Genomic DNA, 16,457 nt, shown 5'->3' on the forward strand with positions numbered 1-16,457 from the left:
GGGTGGGCCCCTGGGGCTCAGTGTTTGCCTTCAGAAGCAAATAGAGGGGAGATGTAGCCCAGATCCTTTTTCATGGAAAGGGAACCTGGGGGTGGTGAGTTCCAGGGGTTTACACCACTGGTTAACATAAAAGTAGTTGCCCTATGTGTACCTTTTCTATCTATCTCCTAGTATTATTTTACTTATTTTCAATATTCTTTATTATCATGTATTCTGTCAAGCACACTGCAAGAATGTAGTGTGTGCTCTGAGAAGAAGGCATTTCTCCAGTCACCGGCCACTCTCACCAGCTAAGGTGCTGAGACAGAGACCTAGGTGAACACATCGTATTATAGAATTCTAAACCGTAAGTCAGAGGTGTGAGGAGTGTTGCCAGACTTAATGGGGTACTTGGCACTCACCAGGAGTTGAGAAAAGCCTTCCAGAGAAGGTGACATGTTGAATCTAGAAGACGAGTTGGTGTCACCAGGTGGAGAAACGTCATCACAGGAAGAAGGGGCAGTACGAACTTTGTCTTGAGAGGTCAGGAGGGAGGAGGAGGAATACTGACTACAAGATTTTGTATTGCACAAGACCTGTGCTTCTCCTTTTACCTGTCGGATATTCAGACCAACCTAGGTTGGACGCAATGGCTTAGAGGTGGCAGTCAAAGCCATGGGAATGGAAACCATCACTGTAAGAGAGTCTGTGGAGATGAGCCAGCCATGGAAGTCCAAGGGGTCCAAAGCTCCACAGCCAAGTGGGAGGTGGAAGAGCCTAGGGCTTAGGTTTAGGGCTTCTTCAGTTCCCTTCCTATTGCCCCATGGTATATGCTGGTCAGTAAATGACCAAACTGCTTAACAACTTCAAGACACTAGCAGGAATATTCTATCACTTCCTCCTTTTGACCATAGCTAAAACCTCAATAAAGTACCAGAGGCTTTAAAAAACTTCTTGCAAATAAAAAAGTTAGCTATAAATGAAATAGGTGGCCTCTGTTGCTATGGGGGACATTCCAAATTGTCTCGAACCTCCAGCCATCACTGCTGCTTCAAAGCAATGCTCTCACCAGTGCTTCTGTAACCTTCCTCCGGTTAACTGTTTGCAACTCATACAGTTATTTACAAACTGTGCATCACTGATAAAATCTTTACAGTAATTCACAAAGTGTGCATCACTGATAAAACCTTATCTCCAGGAAAGAATGGTCATGCACCACACGAACATGGTCTGTTTCTCTGCAGTACATCCTTATTCTGGACACAGGTAGTGACCGCAATGCCGCCCCTCTCCCATGACCTCAATTATGATGGTCATCCAAAGGTTGTTGGGCACAAGAGGCATTGAAGACAATAAAGCTGGGACAAAATTAGGATAAAAGTGATAAAAATTTAAAAGGAATTAGTATTGCTACTTGTTAGCTCATTAACATTCTGGCTCTGTGAATCCAAAAAAGAAAATACCCAGTATTCTAAGACTTGACAATATTTGGATAAACATTTTCCCAGGCAATGAGCTTTTGGCATTAAGGTCGAGAAAGAAAAAACAACAGCAGGCAGTGAGACTCTCAGCATTCCTGCGTGTTGTTTTCATGACATATTGCTCTACACTTAAGAATTTCTCTTAAATGATTTGAGTGCTCACAAATACAGCTACTAATGCTTCTGCTTATAAGGTGCTTCTCTACTTGGCATCTTCAGCAAGTAGGCACTATAGTAGCAAAATAAAATAATAATTAAACAGCAAGAACTGGCCATTACTATGTATTTACGAGGCACGTGATAATCACTATATGGGTTATATCACTGACCTTCACAACATTTATCTAGGGGAAATACTTTTATTATCACTACTTTATACAGGGAATGTGCAGCCCAGAAAAGCAACCTTCCCTGCATCCCCTAGCTAAGAAGTGGCAGGGCTATGATTTCAGAGTCTACAACTTTACAAACACACGGTTTTACAGACAAAGAAACTGAAGTGACTTCACCCAGCAAAGTTAGCAGAGAAGGTGCCAAAAATCAGAGGCCTTTCCTAGTCATACAACATATTATCCTGACCCCAATATGTCATCACTGCTAGCTGGGGATGTTTTAATGCCAAATAAAGAAGATGCTCCATCTTTGGCACTCAGGGAATTAAAGGGTTTGAAGGCATCTTTATCAGCATCAGACACTTTCTTCAGCAGTAATTACATGTGTGTCCAGACAGCATTTTCATAAGCAGTTCAGATGCCAAAAATGAGAAACAGTTTTGGAAGTCGCTCTATCAATACCAAAAGGCATACTGACTTCTGCTCCCAGGTTCCATCAGATTATGCCAAAAGAGAGACAGAGACAGAGAGAGGATACCAAATTTGATTTTAAATCTACCTGTTCTAAGCTGGAAGTAAAAACTCTTCCTGTCCTGGAGTCCAATGCGCTCATTTTTCCCTCTCCTCAATCTTAACACCCTGTTAATAATCAGCCCAGGCACAACAACCTCTGAACGACTGCATTCCCACAGCAGTCCTGTATGGCATGTACTCTTATTCAAAGACTTCATCAAAAGTGCTCCCAATCAAGCATGAAAATAAATTAGATTTTGGTTTAACCACGATTAGAGTCACATAACCAAGAAATAAAGTAACTGAGTTACCTAATCTAACAGACCAGCCTGACTTCCTGGCTACTTTCCACAAGCCCCTCTTTCTAAAGTCCTCTCTTAAAACTCCTCTTTGAAGACTGTGAAATCACATGTTGGTGGAAAACTGTAACTCTTCAAATGTCACAGACATAATTCTTAACTCTGTGCCTGCCTGACATTGCTAGTCAGGCCACAAGTAGAGTTGCTGGGTGTCAGCCTGTGAAAAGTACCCAGGCCCCACAAAGCATCAGAATGCTGCTTATTCTTGGGCACTCTGGAGAAGCCTTCCTGGGCTTTGGCAGAGCCATTTTCTGTGGAGAGACTGTTCACTCTTGGGCCATATTTTATACTCACTTTCACTCCTGGAAATACCAAGGCGTGAGTACTATGCAAAAGCCCCAATATGGAGAAAATAAAAAATGGACAAAGGAGAAGACGACTAAGGGATTGATAATCCAGAATATGAAAAGAAACCCTGTAACTCAACATCAACAAAAAACAAACCAGATTTAAAAATAGGCAAAGGACTTGAACAGATTTTTTTTTCCAAAGAAAATGCATAAATGACCAATAAACATGTGAAGACATGTTCAGCATCACTAACCATTAGGGAAATGCAAATCAAAACCACAATGAGATACCACTTCACAGCCATTAGGACAGCTCCAATCAAAAATAGAAAATTTTTTAAAAAAGAAATGGAAAAGAACAAGTGTTATCAAGGATGCTAAGAAATTTTAAAGAAAGGATAGGCTTGACCAATCATGCCCTGTCAACACACAGCGGCTAGCAAACCAGCCAAAGAGTAAGCTCATCTCATTATCCCCCCACAAAAAAGAATGGCGTATTGTACCTGCTAGGCTCCAACAATCCTTGTCAATAAAAGCCTTGTTGAGAGCAGACAATTACCACACACCCCAAAACCACAGTTAAAAATAAATTCTTCTAATTACAGTTGATTATTGAACAACACTGGTTTGAACTGCAAATGTCTGATCCACTTACATGTGTAAACTTAGCTTCTGCCACCTGGGACAGCAAGACCAAACCTCCCTCTTCCTCCTCCTCAGCCTACTCTATATGAAGACGATGAGGATAAAGACCTTTATGATGATCCACTGCATGAATAATCAATATCTTTTCTCTTCCTTATGATTTTCTTAATAACATTTTCTTTTCTTCAGCTTACTTTAGGACTACAGTATATAATACATATATCATATTAAATGTGTTAAAATTGACTTATGTTATCAGTAAGGCTTCTGGTCAACAGTAGGCTATCAGCAGTTCTGTTTTTGAGGAGTCTAAAGTTACGCACAGCCTGGGTGACACGGCGAAATCCCATCTCTACAGAAGATACAAAAATTAGCCGGATGTCTTGGCATGTGCCTTTAAGTCCCAGCTACTCGGGAGGCTGAGGTGGGGGGATCACTTGAGCCCAGCAGGTAGAGGCTGCAGACTGCACTACTGCACTCCAGTCTGCAAAACAGAATTCTTCTGTAGGGGGCGGGGAGTGGGGGCAGGTTGGCGTTGCTATGCCAGCAAAGTTTAAGGGTCAACTGTATTTTGATAGTGTGATCTGTAATAATGTCATATGTAGATATGATTTACTGAAGAATTAAACTTTCTCCTTTTAAAATAATTACAGAGTATTCCAAAACACATACCTTCATGTAAATATCCTGTGATATAGAAACAGAAGAAGCTGAGGTAGAAGAGAAAAAAAAAAATCCCTGGGAATTAGAAAAATAAAATCTCAGTACTACATTTCCCCCTTTGCCACTAGCAAGCTTTCTTCAGGCATCAGTTTCTTTATCAGTCATGCAAATGGTTAGGACAAGGTATCGCTTAAGTCAAATATATGCTTAATAGCACCACCCAATAGAAGCACTTCCTTTGTCTGATTCCATGTTTGCCAGGCAATCTTCTGGTCATAATCTGACTGCCAAGTAGTTTTTCAATAGGAAGTAAGTGTCAGCATTCCAGTCTCCTTGTAGCTATATTTGTTATAAATCAATAAATTGATATTAAAGTTTATAAAAATAAAGTCTGATTCTAAATAGTTGAAGGAAATGGGTCCAAGTGACAGCGGAAGGTAGTTTTCAGTTTGCCTAATTCAAAACCCACCTATATTCTACATCATCAGCATCCATCAATGCTGAACCATCAATCAAGGGAAGGCAATTTTCAAATCATTCTTGGCCAGTGTCCATGCCACTCCATTTTTAAAACCATTCCTTTTTAGGGGAAAATGAATTCACATACTCTGAAGATGTCAAAAAAATAATTACAGTGTATTTTTATGGCACATAATAATTACTTCTGATTACAGAAAATGACACAATTTGAAAGTTTGGGAATATACACAGGCTTCAAAGGCGGGAAGCCAAAGGAGAGACACTGACGATGGATCACTCTGCCCTCTTCTGAAAATACCTTCTTTAACTGGCTTTCGGAACACAATTTTCCTGGCCATTTCTTTGCTAATTCCTCCTCTTTCCTACATCTCCTCCTACCCACCTCCTCCCCCACCCCCACCCAACAAAATATGAAAAGAAGAAGAAAGCAAAACAAATTCAGGCCTGTGTTCAATACTCTCCAGGGAGATCCAGATACTCTTCCAGGGCTTATGAAGCCCTAGATGATCTGGCCAGAACTGTTTTCTTAGACCTCATCTCCTTACCCTCTTCCCTTGCTCACTCCGCTCCCAGTCATTGCTGCCTTGCTACTCCTGAAACACAGCAAGAGTGCCCTGGGCTCTGCACCTTGGCCCTCACTCTTCCTTTCTGCCTGAAATGATTGTCCCCCATCTTCACATGGCTGTGTCCCTCATTTCACAGACTCCCACAGTGAAGTCTTCCCTGATCACTCGAACAGCATCCTTCCCCTCTTCATTCCCCGAGAGTGTTTTCTTTACAGCACATATCACCACTGAACATGTGTGTAATATCTGTGTAGGATGCATAGAACAGGGACTACATCAGTTTTGTTTGTTGCTGTATCCCCAGTCTTACAATAGCATCTGACATGTAGAAGGCACACAATATTTGTTGACTGAATATGTGAACGGTTACAAGCCAATAAATTATAGTCAAAATGACCAAACTAAATTCCATTGAATGGGTACTTTAACCAAAATAGAAAAGGAGTTAATCCAATACATCTGTCACAGTAAAATGGCAACTGGGATTTGGTCCAAATAGCAACTTCAAAGTCTGTTGATGTCCTATCTACCACATATTGACTAGATGCTGGCAATATAGTGATCAACTTTATTCTGTCTCTGCCTTCAAAGATCTCATGGTCTCCCCAAGGAGGCCAACTTGTAAGTATTCTGAACACAGATAAGGGAAGGAACAACTAAGCTGGAGACACTGGGGGCCGCTAGGAGAAGAGCAAGGAGAGTCTAAGAGTGCTGTGTGTTCTATGGACAAGTTCACACAACCCATAGGAAAACAGGAGCAAGGAATTACTCCCACTCTCACCAAGCAACCAATCAGAGGCCTCCATTCCTTTTCTAATTGCAAGGCAATCTTTTCCCTAGTTGGCATTCTTCCTTTGACAACTGCTTCAGTATTTCTCACAACCCCAGGTGAAGTTAACTGACATGCACACACACACTGAGGTTTCATGAAACTTTCTGTTCTCAAATAATCACACACTACAGACTTTGGTTTAAGATGCATTTCCAACTCTGGCCCCATATGTCCTATGCACATTCCAGGTACTGATCAAATCTCATGACAAGGGATCTGCTCAAAATATTCCGCCAACCAAAACATCAAGTAGCCTTCACCACACAAATTTCCCAATTCAATGGGCTTTTTTTATTGTTTATTTATGAAGTTAGCAAACACAACATATGGTTTTTTGTATGGCAATTGGAATTAATAGCTGCTAATTATGGATTTTTTTCACTAAAAGACTTTCTCAAGGTTTAAGGTCTTTGCCGAATTTAAGAAGTATCTTGAAAGATCCACACATGTAAAGTGCTTTACAACCTTATTCACTCCTGTGGCAATGAAAACCTTTGAAAAGGTTTCCTCTTTCTTCTCGTTACTGATTTTGGCTGTTTCTAGTCAACAAGAGAAAAAGGACATTCACGAGAAAGACAGGGTATCTCTGTAGTTCCAGTAAATATTTACTCTATAAATTGAACTTCTGTTTATCTGTGTAATCCACAGTACTTGCTTTTTTCTTTTTTTCACCCCCAAGAGTGAAAGATACCACTGTTGGAAATCCGGGTAGATATATTGGGGAGGCAAGAGAGTTCAAAAAAATAATTACATACAATTTATCTCTGCTATGACATCCCCTCACCAATGTAAATAATCCAAGTCCTAACTAATATCTATCAATTCTTGTCTTCTTTGGCTTGTCTGATTTTATAACATTGCCAACACAAACCCCTCTCTCAGAATATAGAGATGGCTTAAAATATAATTTTTGTTTTCTGTAATTTGATTCTGTAAGTCAAAAACTAACTTTGAAATCCTCATCAACAAGTTTTTTTGTTTTTTTTTGTTTTTTGTTTTTTTTGAGACAGAGTCTCGCTCTGTCGCCCAGGCTGGAGTGCAGTGGTACAATCTCGGCTCACTGCAACCTCCGCCTCCCGGGTTCAAGCGGTTCTATGCTCAGCCTCCCGCGTAGCTGGGATTATAGGTGCCTGCCACCATGCCCAGCTAACTTTTGTATTTTTAGTAGAGATGGAGTTTCACTATCTTGGCCAGGCTGGTCTTGAACTCCTGACCTCGTGATCCACCTGCCTCAGCCTCCCGAAGTGCTGGGATTACAGGCATGAGCCACCACACCCAGTCCATCAACAGCTTCTTAATTTTGCTGTAGATGCAGGTTTGATCTTCCAACTGCAGCCCCACCTGGCAGAAAGCCTTCCTCATGACTTGCGTTGGGTAAATCAGCTAGGCAGCTATTATAACTGCACACTTGACTTTATTTCCTAACACCATGACATTCCCTACTCTAGACAGGTGTGCCCACTCACTCAGGGTTCTGGCATCTCCAATTGGGAGCAACTACCCCTAAGGTGCTTCCCTAAGATAAGAAGTCTTGGGACTTAAAAGCTTCCCAATTGGTCAAAGCACTTCCTCAGAAACAAGGTTCTCTCCCTGCTTCCAGGTCTGTGGCCATCCCAGTTCTGATCACCTACCTGGTCTTTGAGTAACTTCTCTGTTCATAGCACATATCCTCCTTTTTCTTGTTTGTCTTCCACCTGGTTCCAGCCACATCTCTGTGGCTTGATCTACTTCACCTTATCCACTGCATTTGACTCAGGACCTCAATGTCATGTTCAGCATGTGCTTCTTCAAGACCTGGCTGTCAGCCGCTGCCTTGCCATGCAGCCATGGCCACTAACTTCACTGGGTCCCCTTGGCTTTCTCCCCAAGACTCGGCACTCTGCAGCCCCACAGTGACTTGGCCAACTATAGAAGGAACCTAAAGCCCTGCCTGCAGGGGTGGGAAAGCCCTAATTCTTAAGATATTTAAAGCTTTATTCTTCTCTTTCTGGCACCTCAAATATTGTAACATCAATCTCTGAGATGCCTCTGAATACACAGGTAGTGAGTCTCAGGTTGTAATATTCCACCTTCCTTGCAGTGAAAAGAAATAGAAACCTCCCTCCCAATCCCCACTGAATGCAGATCACAACTATTCCTTATCAACGAATCTGCTTTTAGAGCTCTGGAAAGTCAATGCTTTGAATTCCTCCACCACTTGGAGGCTATGGCAGTGACTATATCCCTTTACTCTAATCATATCCATTTCATTTTTATCAAAAACACTTATCTGGGTATTGCATAGGGATTACAATACAAATCAGGTTAAACAGGCTTATTAAATAGAATACTCCCTCCTTGGAACATGTGATCAAAAACTGAGGGCAGTAACAGAAGCTAATGAAAGGAATTAATGTGCACATGGTGGAGCTCTGGAGAAAGACTACCTGGGCACAAATCTTCACTCCACCTTTTACAGTCTGTGTAGTTTCGATATGCTTTTCCCCCTTCTTATGCCGTAATTTCTAACCTGTAACACGGGCATAACAGAAGGTACCTCAGAGTTTTTGACAAGCATATCAATATCTGGGAAGTGCTTAGAAAATGTGATTCAGAGTTATTACAAACCACAAAATGAATAGCTATAAAGCAAAACAAAACCAAAAACTAAAAACCATTGCCAGACATTGGGAATTAAGCAATCACAGTTTTAAGGTCGGGTGCGGTGGCTCACGCCTGTAATCCCAGCACTTTGGGAGGCTGAGGCAGGTGGATCACAAAGTCAAGGGTTCGAGACCAACCTGACCAACATGGTGAAACTGTCTCTACTAAAAATACAAAAATTAGCCAGGAGTGGTGGCACGTGCCTGTAATCCCAGCTACTCAGGAGGCTGAGGCAGGAGAACTGCTTGAACGCGGGAGGCAGAGGTTGCAGTGAGCCAAGATAGAGCCACTGCACTCCAGCCTGGGCAAAAGAGCGAGGCTCCATCTCAAAAAAAAAAAAAAAAAAAGAAAGAAAGAAAGAAAGAAAAAAGGAAAGAAATCAGGGTTTTAGACAAGGCTCTGTCATTTTGTGGCTTCTGGGGTGGGTTAAAATTGGTTGCAAATTCTTTGTGACACCCCTGTTGGAGAGGTGTTTTCCACTTACTTCTTTAACCTTAATCTGGTTGGGAGAACAGCTGTTTTAACCAACAGAACACACAGAAATGATCCTGTGCTCATTTCAGTTCCATATTTTAAGAGAACAGGCAGCTTTACCTCCTCTTTCTTGGAACCCAGCTGCCATGCTGAGAGGAAGCCCAAGCCACATAGGGATGCCCATGTTGAAGAAAACTGAGCTGATCTCCCAGTTCACAGGCAACATTAGTTTGCCATTCATATGATTAAGCCATCTTGGAAGTAAATCCTTTTGCTCTAGTCACTGACACAAGTCTTCCCCCTGAACTCTACCCAAACTGCAAATCCATGAGTAAATAAGATGGTTATTTTCAGCCTCTAAATTTTGGAGCAGTTTGTTGGATTCTGCACCAGGTCTTGACCCTGCTCTTCTTATGCTTATAGGGCTATGGCTAAGACAGATATTCAACAGCTCATTACAATGAAGTGTGATTTTCTAAAGACAGAGGAGTATAAAGAGGCAAAAAGGGGTGTGTGAATACTAGGTGATCTTTCAGGCCCCATCCAATGCTGATATTTTATAATTAATTTGATGAGGAAGGATAGCACAGCTGTGAGATGGCCACTTGGAGATAGTTACACAAGATAATCTAGGTAGAGAACAACTTTCTTCTATATAATTCTACTTCTAATTAGAGCATCAATGAAGAGGTGGCATTTCAGGAGTTACTCAACACGCAAATGGTGAAAGCATGGAGAGTTGCCTCTACCGCCTAATTCAGAAGTGGAATGATGTGACACAAAATGCTGTGAATGAGGATCTAAGAAGAAGGTAAGGGAAATACGATTTCCAGGGGCATCCAATGTTTTTAAGTAAATGGTGATGCAGAATTTTGTCAGTCCATTGTTTAAATAATGTTTAAAAGGCAAAGAGTTTAAGTTGATTGCTTTGTACAAATTCTTTGAGTAAGACTATTTTTTCATCTCCAGAGATTATGATTGCCAAGGGACAAATTTTTAAAAAATAAATTTTTATTTTTGTACATAAATAGGCAACTGTCTACCAGACAACCAGAACAAGCAGATAACTACTCTGCAAGAATGAGTAAAGTCAAGTTTTACCCTAATACTGCTAAACCTTAAGATATCTTCCTTCCAGGTACCTGGGATTATTTAACAAGAGTAAACTACATACTAGCCCCACAAATTTTACCAAGACCAATAGAGCTAACTGCTGACCTAAAACTCATGACCACAAAGAAGAATATGCAAGAGCTGTCCCTTGACAGATTTTGGGAGAATTTAATGCTGCTTAAAGTGTGGCCCTTCAGCTTCTTGACCATGGGGGAGGGAGGCTGAATGTCAAACAGTTAATTTTTGCAGTGCTTTTGATTTGCCTGATGTTGAAGTCCTTCCTTAATCTCAATTTAAGAACAGCTATAGCCAAGAAAAAAGAACAAATCACTAGTTTATCCGTCTACATTTTCCTTTTGTATTTCTGTTGTTACTGCTGTGAATTCCTTTGCTTTCAAAAAAAGTTCAGACTTGACATAAGTCATTTATGTTCAATAAATACATAAAAATATGTTTGAATGTTCATGGAGGCAATTTTACTATTTGCTGTAATCAACTCAGGATCTTAAATGACTATTGTTCAAATGAAAGACACAAAAGGAACACACTCATGAATTTCCTGTTTTCCATCTTGAAGTACTCACACATGCAAAACATCTCAGGCCCAACACCCCTCCCTAGGTCTCCTAATTGTGTTGCCCTCACACCCAAATCCCTCCCAGTATCCAAGCATTCCTGGAGTACTAGGCGCAGAGGCCAACACCTCAGTGGTTGACCAAAGCTTGCTGCGCTCACTAACAAGGATCAGCAGACTACAACCAGAAATTGATTAAACTCACTCTCTAGTTCAGGATGTTAGAGAATCAGTGTCAACATTACTGTCAGAGAGTCAATGACTCCTGTGTCTAGGGGACCCTTACAGAAGGAGTAAGCCCACAAGTCAACACCAATGAGAGGCATTTTGTTTATGATACCCAGGATAATGGCAGGTCTTTTCAGAGTTCTTCCTGCTCCTGAAATGCCCAGTGAACATCAGGCTGAATCTGACCCCACAGTGACCTCCAGACAGCATTGAGACTCCTGGGCAATCAGAGAGATGGCACTAAAGGGGCCCTGAGAGGTTTTATTAGTTCTGCTTCCAGGTGAAGAGAAGGACTCAACTATCAAAAGTGAATGGCAACCTTGCCCTACAAGACATTAAGCGAAAACCGGTGTTTAAGAGAAAAATGACAGGGAAAAGAAACTCTTCACCAAAGATTTAATGTGAGAAATACAAACGAATTATATGTGAATCTATGGATATTGCTCTGTGGATATTAGAAAAACAGTAAACACTAAAGTTATTGCCCATGTTAAATTGAACTGAGATTTAGGGTCCACAAGGTATGAACCACACACTCCCTCTTGCCTTACAAATTATCTTTACACATATTCTAATTTAAAATACCTACAAGTCGAGGTGGGCGGATCCCTTTAGGCCAGGAGTTAGAGACCAGCCTGGCCAACATAGTGAAACCTCATCTCTACTAAAAATATAAAAAAAATAGCTGGGGTGGTGGCACATGCCTGTAATCCCAGCTACTTGGGAGACTGAGGTATGAGAATCACTTGAACCCGGGAGGCAGAGGTTGCAGTGAGCCGAGACTGAGTGAGACTCCGTCTCCCAAAAACAAAAAAAATTTAAAAAAAATACGTGCAAAAAGTAAAAATAACTACCATTCAACTTGCAGGATAACTAACATTGATTGGAAAGAGGTACAACTAAATCATGGAACCTAAAACTGGCTTGAAAGAAAGCAAAAAATGGATGAGCAGACACCGATGACAAGAAAAGAACATCTGGTAAAGGATATAGTTGAGGAAGGAACTTATTTCCTTAGGAACAATACTGTGTCATAAACTGCTCAAATATTTTTCCAGCCAATGCAGGGACCACAAAGCACTCTCAATTCTTTCATTTGCCTACAAGCTTTATAGGGATTACTTAAGGAGTGGATACAACTAGGCAAAAAAATTGATAATTTTATGTGGCACCTGAGGGTCATATTCTCTGCTCACCCAATGTGCTCAAGGATGCGCCAATAGGACTAAAGTCAATCCACATCTCTTCCTTCACTCCTCCTAAGTCTATGATTCATTTAAACAAAGGTTACTGGACAGCACTCTGCCGCATAGAAACATTGTGAAGGGCCTGGCAAAGAGTCTCTGCAAAAGAAATGCCTTCAGTTTTGGGGTTTTCAACGACCTTAGATCACCAAAGGCTTCTCCTGAAACAGGGTTAGTGATGGAGCAGGGGTTCTAGTTCAGATTTGAGACCTATGTCTAAATATAAAATTGGCAAAAGTCACTTAAATACTCATGCCTCTTCCCTCACCTCCCATTTTTAAGGTCTCACTCTCAGCATTTCTTGAGTCTTCTACATCACAGGGGCAACAGCCGTAGGATTAGGAAATGCTCTACTCCATTCAGCCAGCACCTCAAAATGCTATTTCGAACTGGAGCAGGAACAGCACAGCAGCAGGACACTTAAGAGCACCAGGCAGGGCCCAACAGCACTCACCAGCCCGACGGCAGACCTCCTAGGTTTCCCCCAACCCCATTTAATCCCCCCTTCCCATCACCAGGTGTTCCCTCACACACACCCACCAAGGGCTCCATCCCTTCACTTTGCCCTTCACCATTGGTAATCTGACATCACCACTATCTGCCTTCCGGCTGCTTTTACACTGTTTTCCTTTTCTTCCTCTTTCCTCTCTTCAGCCATACTCAAGAAACACGGACTACTTATGCTACTTTTGCCCCCATGAATGGCTCAGTGATGGTATCAAGAGGGAAACCCACAGACACCAAGCCTCTAGCTGTAGACACTGAGCACACAGACTTCCTCTTCTTTTGAGCACCCAGTTCTACCGGCTTCTCATCACCACTTTTCAGGTTTTCAAAGCTTTGGGGGATGTGCCCGAGGCATCCCTAAAGTCATGAAAAAAGATGGCTTTGGGCATCTTACCGCTCACATATTTGCATAGTGTTTGATGTGGCTTTAATTTCAAAGCTGGTCTCAAACACTCAAGTGGATAGGTTACAGTGGGAGCCCAGGAATTGTAAATGCGCTTGCCTCAAAGACTTAGGAGTCCAGACCCCGGCAGGAAATAAAGTTCTAAAGCGGCTTTGAAGTGCTTCCTCTCCAGACCCCTCCCCAGGGCCGGGTCATTCATCTCAGCCTAGGGAAGAGACCACCTTGCCTGAATTTAGCCAAACGCATCGCACGTGGAAGCCAAAGGGGAGATGAAATAATCCAATGCGTCCTCCTCAGTACCACCACCCCCACCAAAGTAGTTACCGTTGGCTTAAACTCATCTGGAATGTCCGTGTATTTTACCGATCAGGGAAATAAAATGGTGTATATAAATTAGTGGAAGTGGGTGGGAAGGAACAGGGGATGCAGACTGTCGTGAGTAAAACGCCTCGCGGCTTGGTGAGAGGTTGTTTCTTTTTTAAGCCACTCATCTCAGACTGAAATATCAAGCCAGTTCAGGTCATTTCCTGAGTAGCACTACAAGTTAAAACAAGATCCAGAAAATCTATTAATCTTCAATTGCGCTGCCTCCAGACTGGGAGCACAGGGGGATAGGGTGTCGGGCTGTGGGGAGGTTGAGGGGAGAGGGATCTGTGGAAAAGCAAACGCCCGAGAAATCCTAGCTCCCGACCTCAGCTGTTTCTTACCTCACTCAGCTCGGCCGAGGAGTCGTTTCCATATTTCATGGCAACTCCAGAATTCATGATGCACTTTTCAGAGCTGGGCTCTCGGTACCCCAGGTCTCGGAGCTTAAGAGTTGGACTTCACAGGTTCAATATCCACTGCTTGGTCCCTTCTGCCACATTTTACTCTAGCCAGCCATTTTCACCCAGGACAGTTGCGAAGCGCAAACGAAGGATGCAGGCACTCTTAAAAGGAGCAGCCGTGGCTCGCGTTTCACGGACGAGCCATTGCTGCAGGAGGCTCGGTGGCGTGGCGCGCTCGCAGCTGCGGCAGCGGCGGAGCCCGCGCAGGGACCCGCCCGCCCGCGCGCACCCAGCGCCCCGTTCCGGGGCAGTGCCACCCTGGGCGCCGCCTCGCCACTCCTATGGTGCCTCGCCGTCCCCCATTACCAGGATTGAGGGCACCTCCCAGCACGAGCCGACACCCTAGAGGGCACCGGCGAGCTCCCGAAAAAACTAGGGCGGTGGGGCGAGGAAGATCCGCGCCTCGGATTCCAGAGAAGGAAAGAAAGCTGGAGGGAGCCGGAGCGGAGCTGCACTTCACGCTGAAGTTTCCCCTTTGAATCGACTGGAGTTGTAAGTGGTTTCTGATTGAACACAGCTGTCTAGCTGCTGGCCACGGGGTGCGCGGAGGAGGCGGGGCTGGAGGGAAAAAGGGTGGGGGCGAGGAGCCTGGAGGCCGAGGAGAGGAGACCGTGCTGGGAGAGCAGGCATCCTTCCAGTTCTCTGCAATAGTAATTAAGGACCCGAGTCCAGGAGGGGGAGAAGAAACAGGAAAAGCCACCTGAATAATCGTGCAGGAAATTAAAAAAAAAAAAAAAAAAAAACTTCCCTCATGGGAGCCGCTTTCCATGATTTAATAAGGTCAAGACAAACCTAAACACTGTACATCAGACAACGCAGTGCACTTCTCACGGAACATTAAGATTTTACAAGGGTGCAGGATAGTCATTTTCCCTGATCAGTCTAAAGTCAACATTACGGGTGTAAATTCACTGTCAAACTCCCTCTGTCTGTCACTGGGGCAGAGTACATTTCTCTGCATGTTCGTAATGAAGATAGAGGCCCCATCCCTTGAAAGATGTCAGATAGGCTCCCCAACCCCCAGACCTTCCTTAAAAATCTTCCTGCTCGTTTGAGCGCAGGCAGATTTGTATTTATGGAGTGTGAAGTATGATTCAGAAAAGATTCAAGGGGCTGTTATACCCAGTCAACCCCTGGGATCTGAGCTCCCCTTCAACTTTGAGTTCCAGAGGTAAAGCATCCTGTGTCTATTGGGAGAGAGATGAGATGGGGGAAAAGGGGAACTAGGATTTTTCTCTCCACAAAGTTAAAGTTCCACTGAATTTGAGATGCACAGAAAAATGTTCTGATGCTTCAAAACAGTAGGTCTGCGAGATTGCTTAAGAAACCTCATCAGTCTCTTTCTACACAATGGGGACAAAATGTCTCCATCCCCAATAACAGAACTTGGCATTTCCTGAAGCTTTCTGTGAAAAAGCCATTGTATTGTTAAGGTCCATGGTCTTTTTTAAAACTCATGTTTATTTTGCTCTTTAAGAAGGGGCAGAGTGCAACTATTTGCATATAACGTTTTACCCATCCCCATTCTTGTTGAGTTCATTCATTGCCTGATGGAGGCGCTGCTGGGATTAGGAAGCGTTTGCTGCTCTTTCTAGAGCACTGGGTCCCAAGTTCTTGGGCACTGCCAAACTAGAGCACATTCTGCATGGGGGAGGAGATGGGAAGCTACATTATTTAATTTATCTTTTCATTGAAATCTGTTGAAAACTGCATGCTTGAAGCTGAAAATGGTGGTGTATACATAACTATGAAGAAGACTCAAGCAGTGCCCCTGCCCTGAAGGTGTTTATAGTCTTGTAAAACATGAGCAGAAATGACAGTTCTAGATAGAAAATGATACTTGCCATAAACACAGTACAAATGAGGAGTGACTGCAGTTCAGAGGAGGGAAACATGATTTTGTCTGGACAGGGTCTGGAGAGAAGACTCTGTGAAGGAATCTTAGAAGAGGCAGCATGTGAGTTGACCTGTGAAGAATGGCTGAGCCCAGCATAGATGAGAAGTAAGGGGAAAGCATTCCAGGCCACTGTGAGAGAAAGTATGGATGGAGACTGGAATGTGCAGAGTGGGCATGGGGGATCACAGGCATTCCATTCTGGAGCATAAGCTGGGTGAGAAAGGGGGGCTGATGTCAGATAGTGAACAGTTTTAAGTGCCATGTTAAAGAAATGGGCCTTCTCAATAGGCAATGGAGAGCCACTAAAGGTTTTTTAGCACAGAAATAATGGAGATCAGAGCTGTGCTTTTAGATACTCCAGTAGATTTGAATCACACTCATGAGTAACTAATATGAACTCAGATAGG

General features: G+C 43.0%; 1 protein-coding gene across 2 annotated transcripts in view; it reads right to left on the minus strand.

Moving 5' to 3' along the window:
- MCC (MCC regulator of WNT signaling pathway) overlaps nucleotides 1-16,457 on the minus strand; it is a 465,432-nt gene that overhangs the window by 254,605 nt on the left and 194,370 nt on the right. Inside the window, exon 1 of one of the 2 annotated variants that reach the window (XM_003899999.5) lies at nucleotides 14,034-14,679. The exons of the other annotated variant lie outside the window; for it this stretch is intronic. Coding sequence (XP_003900048.1) covers nucleotides 14,034-14,090 — 57 coding nt within the window. The 5' untranslated portion in view covers nucleotides 14,091-14,679. Of the gene's footprint in view, nucleotides 1-14,033; nucleotides 14,680-16,457 lie in introns of those variants that run through there. 2 annotated transcript variants of the gene reach the window in all.

This window comes from Papio anubis, chromosome 5, assembly GCF_008728515.1.
Source record: "Papio anubis isolate 15944 chromosome 5, Panubis1.0, whole genome shotgun sequence".
NCBI classification, from domain to species: Eukaryota; Metazoa; Chordata; class Mammalia; order Primates; family Cercopithecidae; genus Papio; species Papio anubis.